The 16,611-nt window shown below is 49.7% G+C and overlaps 1 protein-coding gene across 1 annotated transcript in view; it reads left to right on the top strand.

Moving 5' to 3' along the window:
- LOC454266 (polycystin-1-like protein 2) overlaps positions 1-16,611 on the top strand; it is a 101,201-nt gene that overhangs the window by 40,836 nt on the left and 43,754 nt on the right. The window contains 9 exon segments of the mRNA XM_054668490.2: positions 315-537; positions 1,401-1,594; positions 4,114-4,344; positions 6,911-7,012; positions 7,110-7,288; positions 9,355-9,501; positions 11,380-11,579; positions 12,910-13,127; positions 13,753-13,969. Coding sequence (XP_054524465.2) covers positions 315-537; positions 1,401-1,594; positions 4,114-4,344; positions 6,911-7,012; positions 7,110-7,288; positions 9,355-9,501; positions 11,380-11,579; positions 12,910-13,127; positions 13,753-13,969 — 1,711 coding nt within the window.

The following is a 16,611-nucleotide window of genomic DNA, read 5'->3' as shown; positions in this document are numbered from 1 at the left end:
GGCCATGAGCCAAGGAATGCAGGCGGCCACCAGAAGCTGAAAAAGGCAGGGAAGTATGTTCTCCCCTAGCCCTGGGAAACTGATTTTGCACTTCCAGCCTTTAGAACTAAAAGATAACAACTGTATATTGTCTTAAGCTTCCCACAGTGGTCTTTTGTGATAGAAGCCTTAGGAAACTAATACAATGAGCAAAGCCCGGCCTGGATTTCTGTTCCCAGGTGCTCAGGCCACACAGCTCTACACAGCAGTCCTGATGCCCACGGGCTGGCATTGCCTTCCTGGCACACCTTCAATAGGATTGTTTCTGATCACAGATCCTGCTGCCCCGGCATTCACAAAGACACAGCCAGCCGACCGTGTTGAACCTGACCAGTCCTGAAGCTTTGTGGGTGAACGTGACTTCAGGGGAGGCAACCTTGGGGATCCAGCTGCACTGGAGACCGGACATTGCACTCACGCTTAGCCTGGGCTATGGCTACCACCCCAACAAGAGCAGTTACGATGCCCAAACTCGCCTCGTACCAATGGTGGCTCCAGGTAGGCCTGTGACCATTTCCTGAGCTGCTGCCTGGGGTATGATCAGCTTCACTTGGAAATCAGAAGCCATAGGAAGAAAAGCAAAGAAAAAAACCACCCCACACATTCAGTGGCTTATTTTTTATTGGTGTTACTATTTGCCAACATTAGGTGAGCACTTACTATATGCCCCGAAGAAGTTTACAAGCTCATATAGGACTGACCTCATTGCAATCCTCATGACAACCCTTGGCAGGGGGAACTATTGAAATTTCCACTTTCAGCCAAGTGTGGTGGCTCACGCCTGTAATCCTAGCATTTTGGGAGGCCAAGCCGGGAAGATCACTTGAGGTCAGGAGTTCAAGACCAGCCTGGCCAACATGGCGAAACCCCATATCTACTGAAAATACAAAAAGTAGCTGGGCGAGGTGGTGCACACCTGTAATCCCAGGTACTCAGGAGGCTGAGGCACAAGAATAGCTTGAACCCAGGAGGCAGAGGTTGCAGTGAGCTGAGATCACACCACTGCACTCCACCCTGGATGACAAAGCGAGACTCTGTCTCAAAAAAAAAAAAATCTCTACTTTCCAGATAAGAACAAAGAGGTTAAGGAAAAAGAACTGGTCTGAGCTCATACAGCCAATAAGGAGCAGAATCTGTGTTTGAGCCCTTGTCTGTCTGAGTCAGCTGTGCACCCTGACTGGGGAGTGCCCCTTCTTCTATGCTCCTGGTCTCAGGAGGAGAGAGTGCTCCTAGGACATCAGGGGTGGGGGAAAACCGGCAGGGTCTGCTTCCCTGCCAAGTGGCCTCAGTCACCCTCTCCTATGATCTTAACGCCCATCTCAAGGAGGCTTCAGGCTGACCTGGAACCCCCTTTCCTACAGATGAGCTGCCCACGTGGATCCTGAGCCCACAGGACCTGCGTTTTGGAGAAGGGGTCTACTATTTGACTGTGGTCCCTGAGTCTGACTTGGAGCCAGCCCCCGGCAGGGACCTCACAGTTGGCATCACCACCTTCCTGTCTCACTGTGTGCTCTGGGATGAGGTCCAGGAGACTTGGGACGACTCAGGGTGCCAGGTAAGGAGAGCGAAGTGAAGGAGATGAGGCAGCTTGGTGGGCTGTGCCCAGCTCATGTAGGGTTCCCTTTTGGTGCCTCTGGCACAGCATCTTGAGCCTCTCCATGGGGTCTTTGCTGTTCCTGGTGCCTAGGATACCCGCCTCATCCTCGCTTCAGCCTAAGCATTGCTTCCTCGAGAAAACGGTTCTTAACTCACTAAGTCAGATTTCCTATTGTGAACCACCAGAGCACACACATCCAGAGCATCCAACCCCAGTGCTCCTCATCCATAGCGCTAAGCAGAGGGGTCATTTCACCTGTACGCATGAGATCATTTAAATGACGTCTGTCTCCCTCCATGCACTGGGAGCCCCCAGTGCGACAGGAACAATGTGCTTTGTTCATCACTGAGAACAAATGGTCATTGACCCAGGCGACGAATGACTCAGGAAGGCCTTCTGCCTCTAGGAGGCCAGGGTGTCATTTCCAAGAGAATGAACTCATAGCTCAGCCCTTAGTTCTGTGCCAGGTGCAGAGCTCCATGCTTTGCTTACATCGGCTCATCAAATCTGCACAATCATCTCCAAGACAGCTGTGACTCTCATTTTACAGGGGACAGAACAAAGGCTCAGGAAACTCAACTGACTTGTCCCAAATCTTACATGTAGGGCCAGGCACGGTGGCTCAAGCCTGTAATCCCAGCACTTTGGGAGGCTGAGGCAGGTGGATCACTTGAGGTCAGGAGTTCAAGAGCAGCCTGGCCAACATGGTGAAACCCCATTTCTACTAAAGATACAAAAATTAACCGGGTGTGGTGGTGGGCACCTGTAGTCCCAGCTACTCAGGAGGCTGAGGCAGGAGAATCGCTTGAACCTGGGAGGTGGAGGTTGCGGTGAGCCGAGATGATGCCACTGCACTCCAGCCTGGGCGACAGAGCAAGACTCTGTCTCAAACAAACAAACCATCTTCTTTACCCACCAGATGGCCCTAGGGGGTGACTGTGAGCTCGCGAGGGATTGGGGGTGGCCATGTGGGTGTGAAGCACAGGCACAGATGGCAGCCCCTGCCCTGGTTCACTCCGGTCCCCTTCCTGCCCGGCCATGTTGTCCTGCACCACAAGGCACCACCTGTGTAAGTGCCATCACACCTTCTTTGTGCCAAAATGCCAGCTTAGGACTCAAACCTGTGTCCTTCTCTTTTTCTTCCTGTGGTTCCCCCAGGTTATTTTGCTTTTCAGCATAAGCTGACCAACTGTCTCGGGTTGCCCAGGACTGAAGGAGCTCCTGGGACTCAGGACTTTCTGTTTGAAAAGCAGGAAAGGCCCTGGCAAACTGGGATGAGTTAGTCACACCAGTGTCCTCTCAGCACCTAGCCTGTTGCTGGATGTAGAATTAGCACCCCACAAATATTTGTCCTGTGAATGAGCACCAGGTGCACCACGGGGGTGAATGCCAAATGTGTGATCCTGGTTGCCTATAGGGGAAGAGGGACTAAAGGAGATCTCAAATTTACTTGCCATATATATGTATTTTTTTGAGACAGGGTCTCTGTCGCCCATGCTGGAGTACAGTGGCGTGATCTCAGCTCACTACAACCTCTGCCTCTGGGGTTCAAGCAATTCTTGTGCTTCAGCCTCCCAAGAAGCTCAGATTGCAGACGCGAATCACACTGTGGTACACGCCTGCAATCCCAGCACTTTAGGAGGCTGATGCAAGCAGATCACTTGAGATCAGCCTGTTTGAGACCTGCCTGGCCAACATGGCGAAACCCCGTCTCTACTGAAAATACCCAAATTAACCGGGTGTGGTGGCGCATGCCTGTAATCTCAGCTTCTTGGGGGACAGAGGCATGAGAATTGCTTCAACCCAGGACGCAGAGGTTGCAGCAGTGAGCCAAGATTGTGTCACTGCACTCCAGCCTGGCCGACAGAGTGAGATCCCGTCTCAGAAGAAGAAAAAGAAAAAAAAAGGAAAGCAGACTGGCAACATATACACAGTTGTCCACTGAGAATGATGGACACAAAAAGATAAATAATATTATCTCCATATTTTAATTAAATAAAAAATATTGGCCAAACACGGTGGCTCACTCCTGTAATCCCAGCACTTTAGGAGGCTGAGGCGGGCGGATCACGAGGTCAGCAGATTGAGACCATCCTGGCCAACATGGTGAAACCCCGTCTCCACTAAAAATACAAAAAAAAATAGCTGGGTGTGGTGGTGCGTGCCTGTAGTCCCAGCTACTCGGGAGGCTGAGGCAGGAGAATTGCTTGAACCCAGGAGGTGGAGATTGCATTGATCCGAGATCTCGCCGCTACACTCCAGCCTGGCAACAGGTGAGACTCCATCTCAAAAAAAAAAAAAAAAAAAAAAAAGATCAAAAGGGGCTTTTGAAGCTGGTCTCCCAGCGGTCTTCCCACCGCACACCCCAGCAGAGTGTGCACCCTTCAAACCGAACACCGTTCTCCTCCCCTGGGCTCGAGCAAGCCGGGGTTGAGCTTCCCGAGCGTCTCCACTGACAGCCCCTTTGTGGGTTGTAGGTGGGGCCTCGGACCAGCCTCTACCAGACACACTGCCTCTGCAACCACCTCACTTTCTTCGGAAGCACGTTCCTGGTGATGCCCAATGCCATCGACATCCACCAGACTGCTGAGCTCTTTGCCACCTTTGAGGACAACCCTGTGGTCGTGACCACCGTGGGCTGCCTGTGTGTGGTCTACGTGCTGGTGGTGATCTGGGCGAGGAGGAAGGACGCTCAGGATCAGGCCAAGGTGAGGCTGAGAACCATTGGCGCTGGGTACACCGTCCTGGAGAAAACTCCATTGTTTTCAAATAATATTAGGCTTCACGAGAAGAGGGTATTTGTCTACTTAAGATTTTTTCCAACCGGGTGCGGTGGCTCACGCCTGTAATCCCAGCACTTTGGAAGGCCAAGGTGGACGGATCACCTGCGGTCAGGAGTTGACCAGCCTGGCCAACATGGTGAAACCCCATCTCTACTAAAAATACAAAAATTAGTCGGGCGTGGTGGCATGCACCTGTAATCCCAGCTACTCAGGAGGCTGAAGCAGGAGAATCACTTGAACCTGGGAGGTGGAGGTTGCAGTGAGCTAAGATTATGCCACTGCACTCCAGCCTGGACAACAGAACAAGACTTCATCTCAAAAAAAAAAATTGTTTTCCAATGTATGCAGTATGCCTGACACATACATAGTAGGCCTTCAGCCAATATTTATGGCTATCTGAAGAAGAGGTAATGAATGAATGCAAGGTTGCATTGTCACAGAGCTGTGAAACTCTATCCGTTCCTACCCCTTCCCCCGAAGCAACATCACTCAGGATTTCATGTGGGTTAAATTTAATAAGATAATGTTTCAGCGTTGATACTGCTGTCTTTGATTCACCCAAGAGATTAAGCATTAATACTTGAAGTGCCTCTGCTGTAGGTTGGTTCCCAGGAAGCAGACTCCGATGCAAAGTTGAGCATGCAGAGTGTGCAGGGTGTTTATTAAGGGGGCCTGGGACCTGCACCTGGGAAGGGAGGGAAGGAGGCAGCATGCGCAGAGAGAGAAGCTGAGCTGTGATGTAGCCCAGTGACAGCCCGGCCCAGACCCTGGGGAGCACCAGAGCTGTCCCAAGTCGGGTTGAGATGCCCAGGTCTTGACCACACCCAGACACTCCGCCTATTGGTCATTGGGTGCTGGCTGCCCCAAGGGGGCACAATCTCAACAGAGGTAGGTGTTGCATTTTTTACCCCATTAACTGAGGCAACGAACCCTCCGTGGGAGGGGGATCTGGGCAGCGCATTCAGAGTCGACTATAGCCTCTGGCCAACTCTGGCTAATTTCTTTTTCTTTTCTTTTTGCCAAACTCTTTAAAAATTTTTGTTAATTCTTATGGGCACTTGGTAGGTATATATACATATGAGGTATATGGGACATTTTGATACAGGCATGCAGGGTGTAATAATCACATTGGGATAATTGGGGTATCCATCTCCTCGAGCATTTATCCTTTTATTATCACAACAATTTATCATTGTTTATTATCACAATTTATCATTGTTTATTATCACAAACAATCCAATTATACTCTTTTAATTATTTTTAAATGTACAATTATTATTGACTGTAGTCACCCTGTTGTGATATAAAATACTAGATCTTATTCATCTTATTCATTCTTTTTTTTTTTTTTTTTTTTTTTTGACATGGAGTCTTGCTCTGTCACACAGCCTAGAGTGCAGTGACGTGATCTCAGCTCACGCAACTTCCACCTCCTGGGTTCAAGCAATTCTCCTGCCTCAGCCTCCCGAGTAGCTAGGATTGCAGGTGCCAGCCACCATGCCCAGCTAATTTTTGTGTTTTTAGTAGAGACAGGGTTTCACCACATTGGTCAGGCTGGTCTGTAACTCCTAACCTCAAGGGATCCACCCGCCTTGGCCTCCCAAAGTGCTGGGATTACAGGTGTAAGCCACCGCGCCCGGCCTACATTTTACTCATTCTTTCTAATTTTGTACCCATTAACCACCTTGTCTTCCCCACCATTCCCGCCCCCACTACCTTTCCCAGCCTCTGCTGACCATCATTCTACTTCCTATCTCCATGAGTTCATTTGTCGCTAAACTATCTTAACGTTTCATTTCTTTTAAATTCCCTCAGAAACACCACCTGGTTCCAAATGTTATGAGAAATTATACATGTACACAGTATGTATGGTTCACCAGGTCAAACATTCAATGTTCTCAGCTTATCAAGTTCATTTCCAATTTGACTACATGGGGGTCATATCTCATAAAGAATGTACTTTGGGGCCGGGCGTCGTGGCTCACGCCTGTAATCCCAGCACTTTGGGAGGCCGAGGTGAGCAGATCACTTGAGGTCAGGAGTTTGAGACCAGCCTGACCAACATGGTGAAACCTCGTCTCTTACTAAAAATACAAAAATTAGCCAGGCATGGTGGCACACGCCTGTAGTCCCAGCTACTCTGGAGGCTGAGGCAGGAGAATCACTTGAACCCGGGAGGCAGAGATGGCAGTGAGCTAAGATCACGGCACTGTACTTGAGCCTAGGCAGCAGAGCGAGACCCTGTCTGAAAACAAAAAAAAAAAAGGAAGAAGAAAAAAATGTACTTTGTGTTTTTTTATTTTCCCAGTGTTTTGCACTTGAAACCCTGCTTTTATAAAGAACAGTTCTCACCCGAGGGGATGAATAAATGGCACATGTAATTTTGCTTTGCCCAATTCATGATTATCACAAATCATCAGCTCCTTCTTGGCTGGTAGGTGATGCAGGAACCCACTGAGCAAGGCCTTCCTAATGCTGTCCTTCTCTTCAGGTGAAGGTCACAGTGCTGGAAGACAATGATCCCTTTGCTCAATACCACTACCTGGTGACAGTCTACACAGGACACCGACGAGGGGCAGCCACGTCCTCAAAGGTACCTGCCTATGCAAGATCCACTGATTAATCAGCACATCCCACCCAGCCCTGCTATGCCACTGTGGAGTTGGCCACTTCTGGTCTCTGGATTTCAGGTGACTGTCACCCTGTATGGCCTGGATGGAGAGAGTGAGCCCCACCACCTGGCTGATCCCGACACTCTGGTTTTTGAGCGAGGAGCAGTGGATGCCTTCCTCCTCTCCACCCTGTTCCCCCTGGGAGAACTGCGGAGCCTCCGGCTGTGGCATGACAACTCAGGGGACCGGCCATCGTGGTGAGTTGGGGGCAGACAAACCTTGAGAATCTACAGAGTGACAGGCCCAGGGCTGGGCACTGTACATTTGCCTCCTTCCTGATCTTCGCAAGCCTCCGCAAGACACATAGAATGATCTCTGTTTCACAGATGAGGAAACTGAGGGTCAGAAAAGCCCACTGGTTCATGGTCCACACAAACTGGATCGGTAGCTAGGAAAAGGACTGGAAGCTACAGCTAGCCCCATCTTCAGTGCTAGCCCCACCCTTGGCCCTTTTGCAGCATCAACCTATGACTTGCCCAAGGTCACACAGCTGGCAAGTTTGGAGCAAGGTTCTCTGCATTCTGAGGCCAAAATGAGTGACCCAGATGAGTGGTGTCCAGTATGACCACCCATCAGTAGCTGGCGGCTTTAGAAAAACAATAGCACTTTAATTCACCTATGGGATTAAGCATTAATATTTTAAGTGTGGCCGCTGTAGGTTGCTCCCGGGAAGCAGGCTCTCAGATGGAGTTGCATATGCACGGTGTTTATTACAGGGCACTGGGACCAGCACCTGGGAAGGGAGGGAAGGAGGCAGGATGGCAGAAAAGTCAAGCTGTGATGCAGCCCAGCAACAGTGCGGTCCACCATTGGGGAGCTCTGGAGCTGTCCCAAGTTGGGTTGAAATACCCAGGTCTTGATCCCTGTGGGTACCGCATCACTGGATGTCAGCTGCCCCAGAAAAGCCTGTGACCTTGACATAGGTGGCTTTTGCATTCCTACAGGGCTGCCCTTCCTGAAATGAGAAAATGCATGTCAAGAGCATCTTAGCATAGCCCCCGCTATGTAGTAAATTCTCAGTGAAGAGCGGCTATTGCTATCACTACTTTTCTTTTCTTTTTTTTTTTTTTGAGACAGAGTCTCACTCTGTCACGCAGGCTGGAGTGATGGCCCAATCTCGGCTCACCGCAACCTCTGCTTCCTGGGTTTAAGTGATTCTCCTGCCTCGGCCTCTTGAGTAGCTGGTATTACAGGCATACGCCACCATGCCCAGCTTATTTATTTGTTTATTTATTTATTTATTTATTTATTTATTTGTATTTTTAGTAGAGATGAGGTTTTACCATGTTGGCCAGGCTGGTTTCAAACTCCTGACCTCAAGTGATGTGCCCACCTTGGCCTCCCAAAGTGCTGGGATTACAGACGTGAGCCACTACGCCCAGCCATCATTGCTGTTCTTGTTGGCTATATAGCAACAGGGAAAACTGCTGCTCGATCTGACATCACAGGATAGGCAAGATAATTTCAATTCTTCCCCATACCTCAAAGACCTAAATCAGGTTAGAAGATACCCACGAAGTCCTCAGCCCAAGATAGATGGTGATTCTTTGGTTAGAAATGCAAGAGAGGAGGCCGGGCGCCGTGGCTCATGCCTGTAATCCCAGCACTTTGGGAGGCCGAGGTGGGTGGATCACCTGAGGTCAGGAGTTCAACACCAGCCTGACCAACATGGAGAAACCCTGTCTCTACTAAAAATACAAAATTAGCCGGGTGTGGTGGTGCATGCCTGTAATCCCAGCTACTCGGGAGGCTGAGGCAGGAGAATCGCTTGAACCTGGGAGGCGGAAGTTACAGTGAGCCAAGATCACTCCATCGCACTCCAGCCTGGGTGACAGAGCAAGATTCTGTCTAAAATTTAAAAAAAGAAAGAAAGAAACGCAAGAGAGGACCATGTTCTGCGTACCCCAGCCTGCACCTGCCTGAACATGCACACTTTAGACAATTTGGCTTTACTTGCTCATGCCTGGACGCTGGCCCTGAGCTTGGTGCCATGTGTACAGGTTAATGGTCTCCGAATGCATCCTTTTGCAGCATCTTTGTGGAAACATGGCAGCTTCCCAGAGGTGGCTCTCTACAGTAGCTGACCTCCTTATGTGATGCCAATTTTAATTAAGGCACCAAGAACAAAGAAAAATTTGGTTTCTTTTTCTGAGGAGCTCTTGTTCTTTGGGTTCATGTTTGCAAAGCTGTTACCTTGGTGATGTCCAGTGAAGCCTCCTCCCCTGCTCCACCTTATCCTCAAAACTCTGGGTCCCTTCTCCAGGTATGTCAGCCGGGTGCTGGTCTATGACCTGGCGATGGACCGGAAGTGGTATTTCCTGTGCAACTCCTGGCTATCCGTCAATGTTGGAGATTGTGTCCTCAACAAGGTGTTTCCTGTGGCCACGGAGCAGGACAGAAAACAATTCAGGTACTTTATTTTTGTTTTCTTTATTTTTAAGATAAGGTCTTGTTCCGCCACCCAGGCTGGAGTGCAGTGGCACGATCACAGCTCACTGCCACCTCGACCCCCCTGGGTCAAGCAATCCTCTCACCTCAGCCTCTTGAGCAGCTGGGACTGCAGGCACGCACCACGATGCCTCACTTTCTTTTTCTTTTTCTTTTTTTTTAAGTAGAGACGAATCTTTCTATGTTGCCTAGGATGGTCTCGACCTTCTCAAGAGATCCTCCTACCTCAGCCTCCTGAGTAGCTGAAACTATAGACATACACCACCATGTCCAACTGTTTTTGTAGAGTTGGGGTTTCACCATATTGCCCAGACTGGTCTCAAACTCCTGGGCTCAAGGGATCCTCCGTATCAGCCTCCCAAAGTTTTGGGGTTACAGGTGTGAGCCACTGTGCTTGGCCATGCCTGGGATTTTTTTTTTTTTTTTTTTTTTTTGAACAGAGTCTCTGTCACCCAGGTTGGAGTATGGTGGCACGATATTGGCTCACTGTGACCTCTGCCTCCTGAGTTCAAGCAATTCTCCTGCTTCAGCCACTCAAATAGCTGAGATTACAGGTGCATGCTACCATGCCTGGCTAATTTTTGTACTTTTATTAGAGACGGGGTTTCACCACATTGGCCAGGCTGGTCTTGAACTCCTGACCACAAGCAACCCTCTCTCCTTGCCCTGCTAAAGTCCTGGGATTACAGGAATGAGCCACTGCACTCCGTCATGCCTGGGATTTTTAACCACTGTACTCCAATGATCTAACTGTAACAAAACATAGTATTTTAGCTATATTATTATATTAAAATTACAGCAAAAACAACAATGCTGACACTGATTGAATATTGACCTATATGCCAGCTACTGCCCCAAATGCTTTACGAAATCATCACTTTTATTCCTTTCAACAATCCAGTGAGGTAGGTTCTGTTATTATTACTTGCCCCAATTTACAGACAAGTCATCTAAGGTACAAAGAACAAAGTAACTTGCCCGAGGTCACACAGCTGGGAAGAGGGCCGTCTATAATTCTAATTTAACTTCCAGAGCCTTCATTGCTAACTCTAAGTGATGCTGCTATGATGCTGTGTTTCTTCTATTTAAAAAAAAACAAAACTGTGGGGGGAGCCGGGCACGGTGGCTCATGCCTGTAATACCAGCACTTTGGGAGGCTGAGGCGGGTGGATCAAGGGGTCAAGAAATCGAGACCATCCTGGCCAACATGGTGATACCCCATCTTTACTAAAAATACAAAAAAAAAAAAAAAATAGCTCACGCCTGTAGTCCCAGATACTTGGGAGGCTGAGGCAGGAGAATCACTTGAACCCCAGAGGCAGAGGTTGCAGTGAGCCAAGATCATGCCACTGCACTCCTGCCTGGCAACAGGGCAAGACTCCATCTGAAAAAAAAATGTGGCCAGGCGCAGTGGCTCACACCTGTAATCCCAGCGCTTTGGGAGGCCAAGGCAGCCAGATCACTTGAGATCAGGAGTGTGAAACCAGCCTGGCCAATGTGGTGAAACCATGTCTCTACTAAAAATACAAAAAATTAGCCAGCCATGGTTGTGGGCACCTGTAATCCCAGCTACCTGGGAGTCTGAGGCAGGATAATTGCTTGAATCTGGGAGGCAGAGGTTGCAGTGAGCCAAGATCATGCCATTGCACTCCAACCTGGGTGACAGAGCAAGACACAAGACACTATCTGAAAAAAAAAAAAAAAAAAAAAGTGTGAACAATCTTAGAAACAAATCTCTGCCTCTCTTCCTGCTTCTCATCCCAAGAACGACCCACAGAGACCAGTTTCCCCCATTCCTGTCTCCCTAAATGCCTGTCCCTCTCTCCCTGCCTGCCTGCAGCCACCTGTTTTTCATGAAGACTTCCGCGGGCTTCCAGGATGGACACATCTGGTATTCGATCTTCAGCCGCTGCGCTCGCAGCAGCTTCACCCGCGTCCAGAGGGTGTCCTGCTGCTTCTCCCTGCTGCTGTGCACCATGCTGACCAGCATCATGTTCTGGGGGGTCCCCAAGGACCCAGCTGAGCAAAAGATGGACTTGGGTAATTCCCAGTGTCAAGGAGGTCAGGGCTAGTGGCTGGTGGACCTGAGCCTTCACTGCTCCAGCAATGCCACTGCCATTCCAGAGTCCCCAAGACCGCCCTCCAGTTCAGTGATCCACTAGCAGGACTTACAGAACCCATTGTACTCATAGTTATGGTTTACTGCAGTGAAAGGATACAGCTGGCGCAGTGGCTCACGCCTGTAATCCCAGCACTCTGGGAGGCGAAGGCAGGTGGATCACCTGAGGTCAGGAATTTGAGACAAGCCTGGCTAACATGGTGAAAACCCATCTCTACTAAAAATACAAAATTAGCCGGGTGTGGTGGTACACACCTGTCGTTCCATCTATTCAGGAGGCTGGGGCGGGAAAATCACTTAAACCCAGGAGGCAGAGATTGCAGTGACCTGAGATCTCACCATTGCACTCCAGCCTGGGTAAAAACATGCAAAATTCCATCTCAAAAAAAAAAAAACAAAAAACCAAAAGAACAAAAAACACAGAAAGGATACAGATTAAAACCAGCAAAGGGAAGAGACACATGGAGCAGGGGCCAGAAGAGACCAGGCACATAGCTTCCAGCATCCTCTCCCAGTGGAGTTGTGGATGGTGCTGACTTCTCCTGACGATGTGTGACAGTGCACATGGAGTATTGCCAACCAGGGGGACTCACTCCAGCCTTGCAATTCACAATTTTTTTTTTTTTTTTTTGAGACAGAGTTTTGCTCTTGTCATCCAAGCTGAAATGCAGTGGTACGATCTCGGCTTACTGCAACCTCTGCCTCCCGGATTCAAGCAATTCTCCTGCCTCAGCCTCCCGAGTAGCTGGAATTACAGGCACCCGCCACTATGCCCAGCTAATTTTTGTATTTTTAGTAGAGAAGGGGTTTCACCATGTTGGCCAAGCTGGTCTCCAACTCCTGACCTCAGGTAATCCACCCACCTTGACCTTCCAAAGTGCTGGGATTACAGGCATGAGCCACCATGCCCAGCCACTATTCGGAGCTTTTACTGGGGCTCCAACATATAGGCATGGCTGACACCCACTTGGCTGCCCTTCGCCTCCAGCCCCTCTAGAGGTCAAGCTGACATCATATGGTCTAGGCCCCCACCTAAATCTCATCATTAGCCCAGACCATCCGGTGTGACCCAAGACCCCAGGGAAACAAAGACATTCTTGGCAGTCGGGAACTTCCAAGGGCTGAGCGGTGACCTCCCAGGCGTTGGGCAGGGTTAACCCTTCACTGCATAGCCACCTTCCACAAGGGGCAGACGGGACTGAGCTCCGGGCGGTGGCCTCTCCCTTTGATCCCTTCCTTCCCTTTCCCCAGGTAAAATTGAATTCACCTGGCAGGAGGTGATGATTGGCCTGGAGAGCTCCATCCTCATGTTCCCCATCAACCTCCTGATTGTTCAGATCTTTCGGAACACTCGTCCCCGGGTCGCGAAGGAGAAGAACACTGGGAAATGGGACCGGGGGTCCCCCAACCTGACTCCCTCCCCACAGCCCATGGAGGACGGCCTTCTGACACCTGAGGCAGTGACCAAGGCAGGTCCTCAACCTCAGCTAGCCTGGGGGGTGCCGTAGCCTAAGCAGAAGTGGGGGTGAGGCCTGGGGCTTGAGGCCCAGCAGCCCTGTGTTGCCTGGCAGCATGAGGTGCCAAAATTCATCAACTGAAGACACACATACACATGCAACATGCATGCACCCATGCATCTGTACACACATGCACACACAAACACACAGGTGCACATATGCATACATGCACACACATACACAGAGAGACACACAGACACGTACATACACATGCACATGTGCACACACGCATACACCCACATACTTTTTGAGTATCTACTATGTGCAAAGAATTATGCCTTCATGGTAGACTCCCAGGCTAGAAGCCCATGGACGAGACTCCCCGCTCTGCGTTGATGCATTCAGTAAGCTTTCATTGAGCACCTCCTGTGTGCCACGCTTTGAGGAGTACAGCCTGGAATGAGTTCAAACCCTAGAAGAGGGATTCAAGAGCTGACAAATGGAAGCTCAGGGAGGTCACTATCACATCTCAGTGGGCAGAGCAGGGGTCCCTACACAGGTTGCCAGGCCCAGGGCGTGTGCTCTTGACCCCTGTGCTGCACCCCTCACCTTGGCTTATGGCCCCTTTCCCCACCAGGATGTGTCAAGAATCGTCAGCTCCCTCTTCAAAGCTCTCAAGGTGCCATCCCCCGCCTTGGGCTGGGACTCAGTGAACTTGATGGACATCAACAGTCTCCTCGCCTTGGTGGAAGATGTCATTTGTCCACAGAACACATCAGGGCAGGTGTTCTGGGAGGAAGCCAAAAAGAGAGAGGACCCTGTAACACTCACTTTGGGGTCATCAGAAATGAAAGGTAAGCCCTGGACATGTCTGTGCCAAGAGAAGCCGCATTTTGGGGCCGGGTGGAGACACAGCAAAGGGGTACATCAGCATCACTAGGGGACCAAGAGGTCTCCCTCACCAGCCTCTGCTTGAACCACTGGCCATCCCCTCCCTCTGTATACCTCAGGCACCTACTGTCCCTACAATGCCAAGCTGCCTTCCCACTAACAGCCTTCACACAGGCTAGTCCTTTAGTCTAGAATGTTCTTTCTTCTCTCTTCGCCAGGCCAATACCTACTGAAATTTTAGTTTTGGCTTAAGCATTCCTTCTTCAGGGGAGCAACCCAAGCCTCTAACCTACACTAGGGCCTCTGACCACACGCTCTTTAGCTCCCTAAGTTTTTTTTTTTTTTTTTTTTTTTGAGATGGAGTCTCGCTGTGTCGCCCAGGCTGGAGTGCAATGGCACAATGTCAGCTCACTGCAAGCTCTGCCTCCCAGGTTCATGCCATTCTCCTGCCTCAGCCTCCCGAATAGCTGGGACTACAGGCACCTGCCACCACGCCCGGCTAATTTTTTGTATTTTTAGTAGAGACGGGGTTTCACCGTGTTAGCCAGGATGGTCTCAATCTCCTGACCTCGTGATCCACCTGCCTCGGCCTCCCAAAGTGCTGGGATTACAGGCGTGAGCCACCGTGCCCGGCCAACTCCCTAAGCTTCTTGCATTCAACCTGTTTGTGGCCAAGTAATGAATCAGGTGAAAATTGTTTAAAGCCTGCACCATCCTTCCTGGAATGTAAACTCCGTGAGGTGGGAGCCGTCCATCTGTCTTTTGTCTCATCTCCACTAGGAAGAACCATGTCTGGGTCCTGGCTCTGCCACTAGCCGGCTGTGTGACCGTGGACAGGTGACCTCCATTCTCAATGCCTCGGTGCCTTCTTCTGTAGAGTGCTGGGGTGCAAAGCTGAACTCGATCCGTGCCTGAATATGTGGGGCAGGAAGCAAGATCACGGTCAGGGCAGCAAAAACCATTAAAGAACATGGAATTGCAGACTGGAAAAGTTATTCCTTTCTCTATTCGTTTTCAATCCTCCTAATTAAGCAAATGGCTGGGAGCACTGGCTCACGCCTCTAATCCCAGCACTTTAAGAGGCTGAGGCGGGAGGATTGCTTGAGGCCAGGAGTTCGAAACCGGCGTTGGCAACATAGGGAGACCCTGTCTGTACAAAGAGTTTAAAAATTAACCAGGTGTTAGCCAAGCACGGTGGCTCATGCCTGTATTCCCAGCACTTTGGGAGACCAAGGTGGGCAGATCACTTGAGGTCAGGAGTTCGAGACCAGCCTGACCAACATGGTGAAACCTCATCTCTACTAAAAATACAAAAATTAGCTGGGCGTGGTGGTGCACATCTGTAATCCCAGTTACTTGGGAGGCTGAGGCAGGAGAATCACTTGAACCCGGGAGGTGGAGGTTGCAGTGAGCCAAGATCGCACCACTGCACTCCAGCCTGGGCAACAGAGCAAGACTCCTTCTCAATGGGCACCTGTAGTCCCAGCTATTTGGAAGGCTGAGGTGGGAGGATCCCTTGAGTCTTTTTTTTGAGTTTGAGGTTACAGCAAACTGGTTTGAGGTTACAGGTGCCACTGCACCCCAGCTTGGGTGACAGAGCAAGACCCTAGCTCTAAAAAAAAGGGAGAAAGTCTCAGTTTGGTGCGACTATGTCTTTAATGCCTCTCTAACATTCCTTAATCTGTTTGACAGAGATAAAAGATCTCAAATTCAGAGGTTTTTGCAACAATATCCAGCTAGAACCCAGTAACAATGTTTTGTTTTCATTAAACAAATGTATGTATGGCATATTATTCCGGTTTCAACTAGTCTCCTGGTTCCCTTCATGCCCCTTTCCTGTCCATCTTCCCATTTAGAGCAGTGCCATCCAATAGAACTTTCTACAGTGACGGAAATATTCTGTGGAACATGGTGGACAGTTATGTGGGTTTAGAATGCTACCATTTTTAATACACAAGGGTGGCCACTATCTAAACCTTGTTTAGAACACGAAAGTATGGTTTATAGAATAAGCAATTTGAATTCATAATTCTTGGCCCCACCCCTGATAGAGTTACTTGCCCCTGTAGTCCCAGCTACTCAAGAGGCTGAGGCAGAGAATCGCTTAAACCTGGGAGGTGTAGTCAGCAGTGAGCTGAGATCACATCACTCCACCCCAGCCTGGGTGACAGAGCAAGACTCCATCTCAAAAAAAAAAGAAAAAAAAAAAAAGAATTTGCCCCAGAGAGCTGGGTTTGGGCTGCTTATGGAGGTCATCCCTGCTTCCACTAGATCCTTGACTTTGAGTTTGGGAGTTTTAGCATTCACAGCTGGACACACTGGACCTTAAGAACATGAACTCTGGAGTCGGCCAGAACCTTGGGATCTCCCAGCTGCAGTAGCAGCAGTGCAACTTTAAACAAGTTGCTCAACCTCTCTGAGACTTCATTTCTTCCCTTAGAAAATAGAGGTGTTGGCTGGGCGTGGTGGCTCACGCTTGTAATCCCAACACTTTGGGAGGCCGAGGTGGGCAGATCACCTGGGGTCAGGAGTTCAAGACCAGCCTGGTCAACATGACAAAACCCCATCTCTACTAAAAATAAAAAAATTAGCTGCGTGTGGTGGC

Source organism: Pan troglodytes, chromosome 18 (assembly GCF_028858775.2).
Source record: "Pan troglodytes isolate AG18354 chromosome 18, NHGRI_mPanTro3-v2.0_pri, whole genome shotgun sequence".
NCBI lineage: Eukaryota > Metazoa > Chordata > Mammalia > Primates > Hominidae > Pan > Pan troglodytes.
Note: the sequence above shows the minus strand (reverse complement) of the source record. Positions and strands in the feature narration are given on the sequence as shown.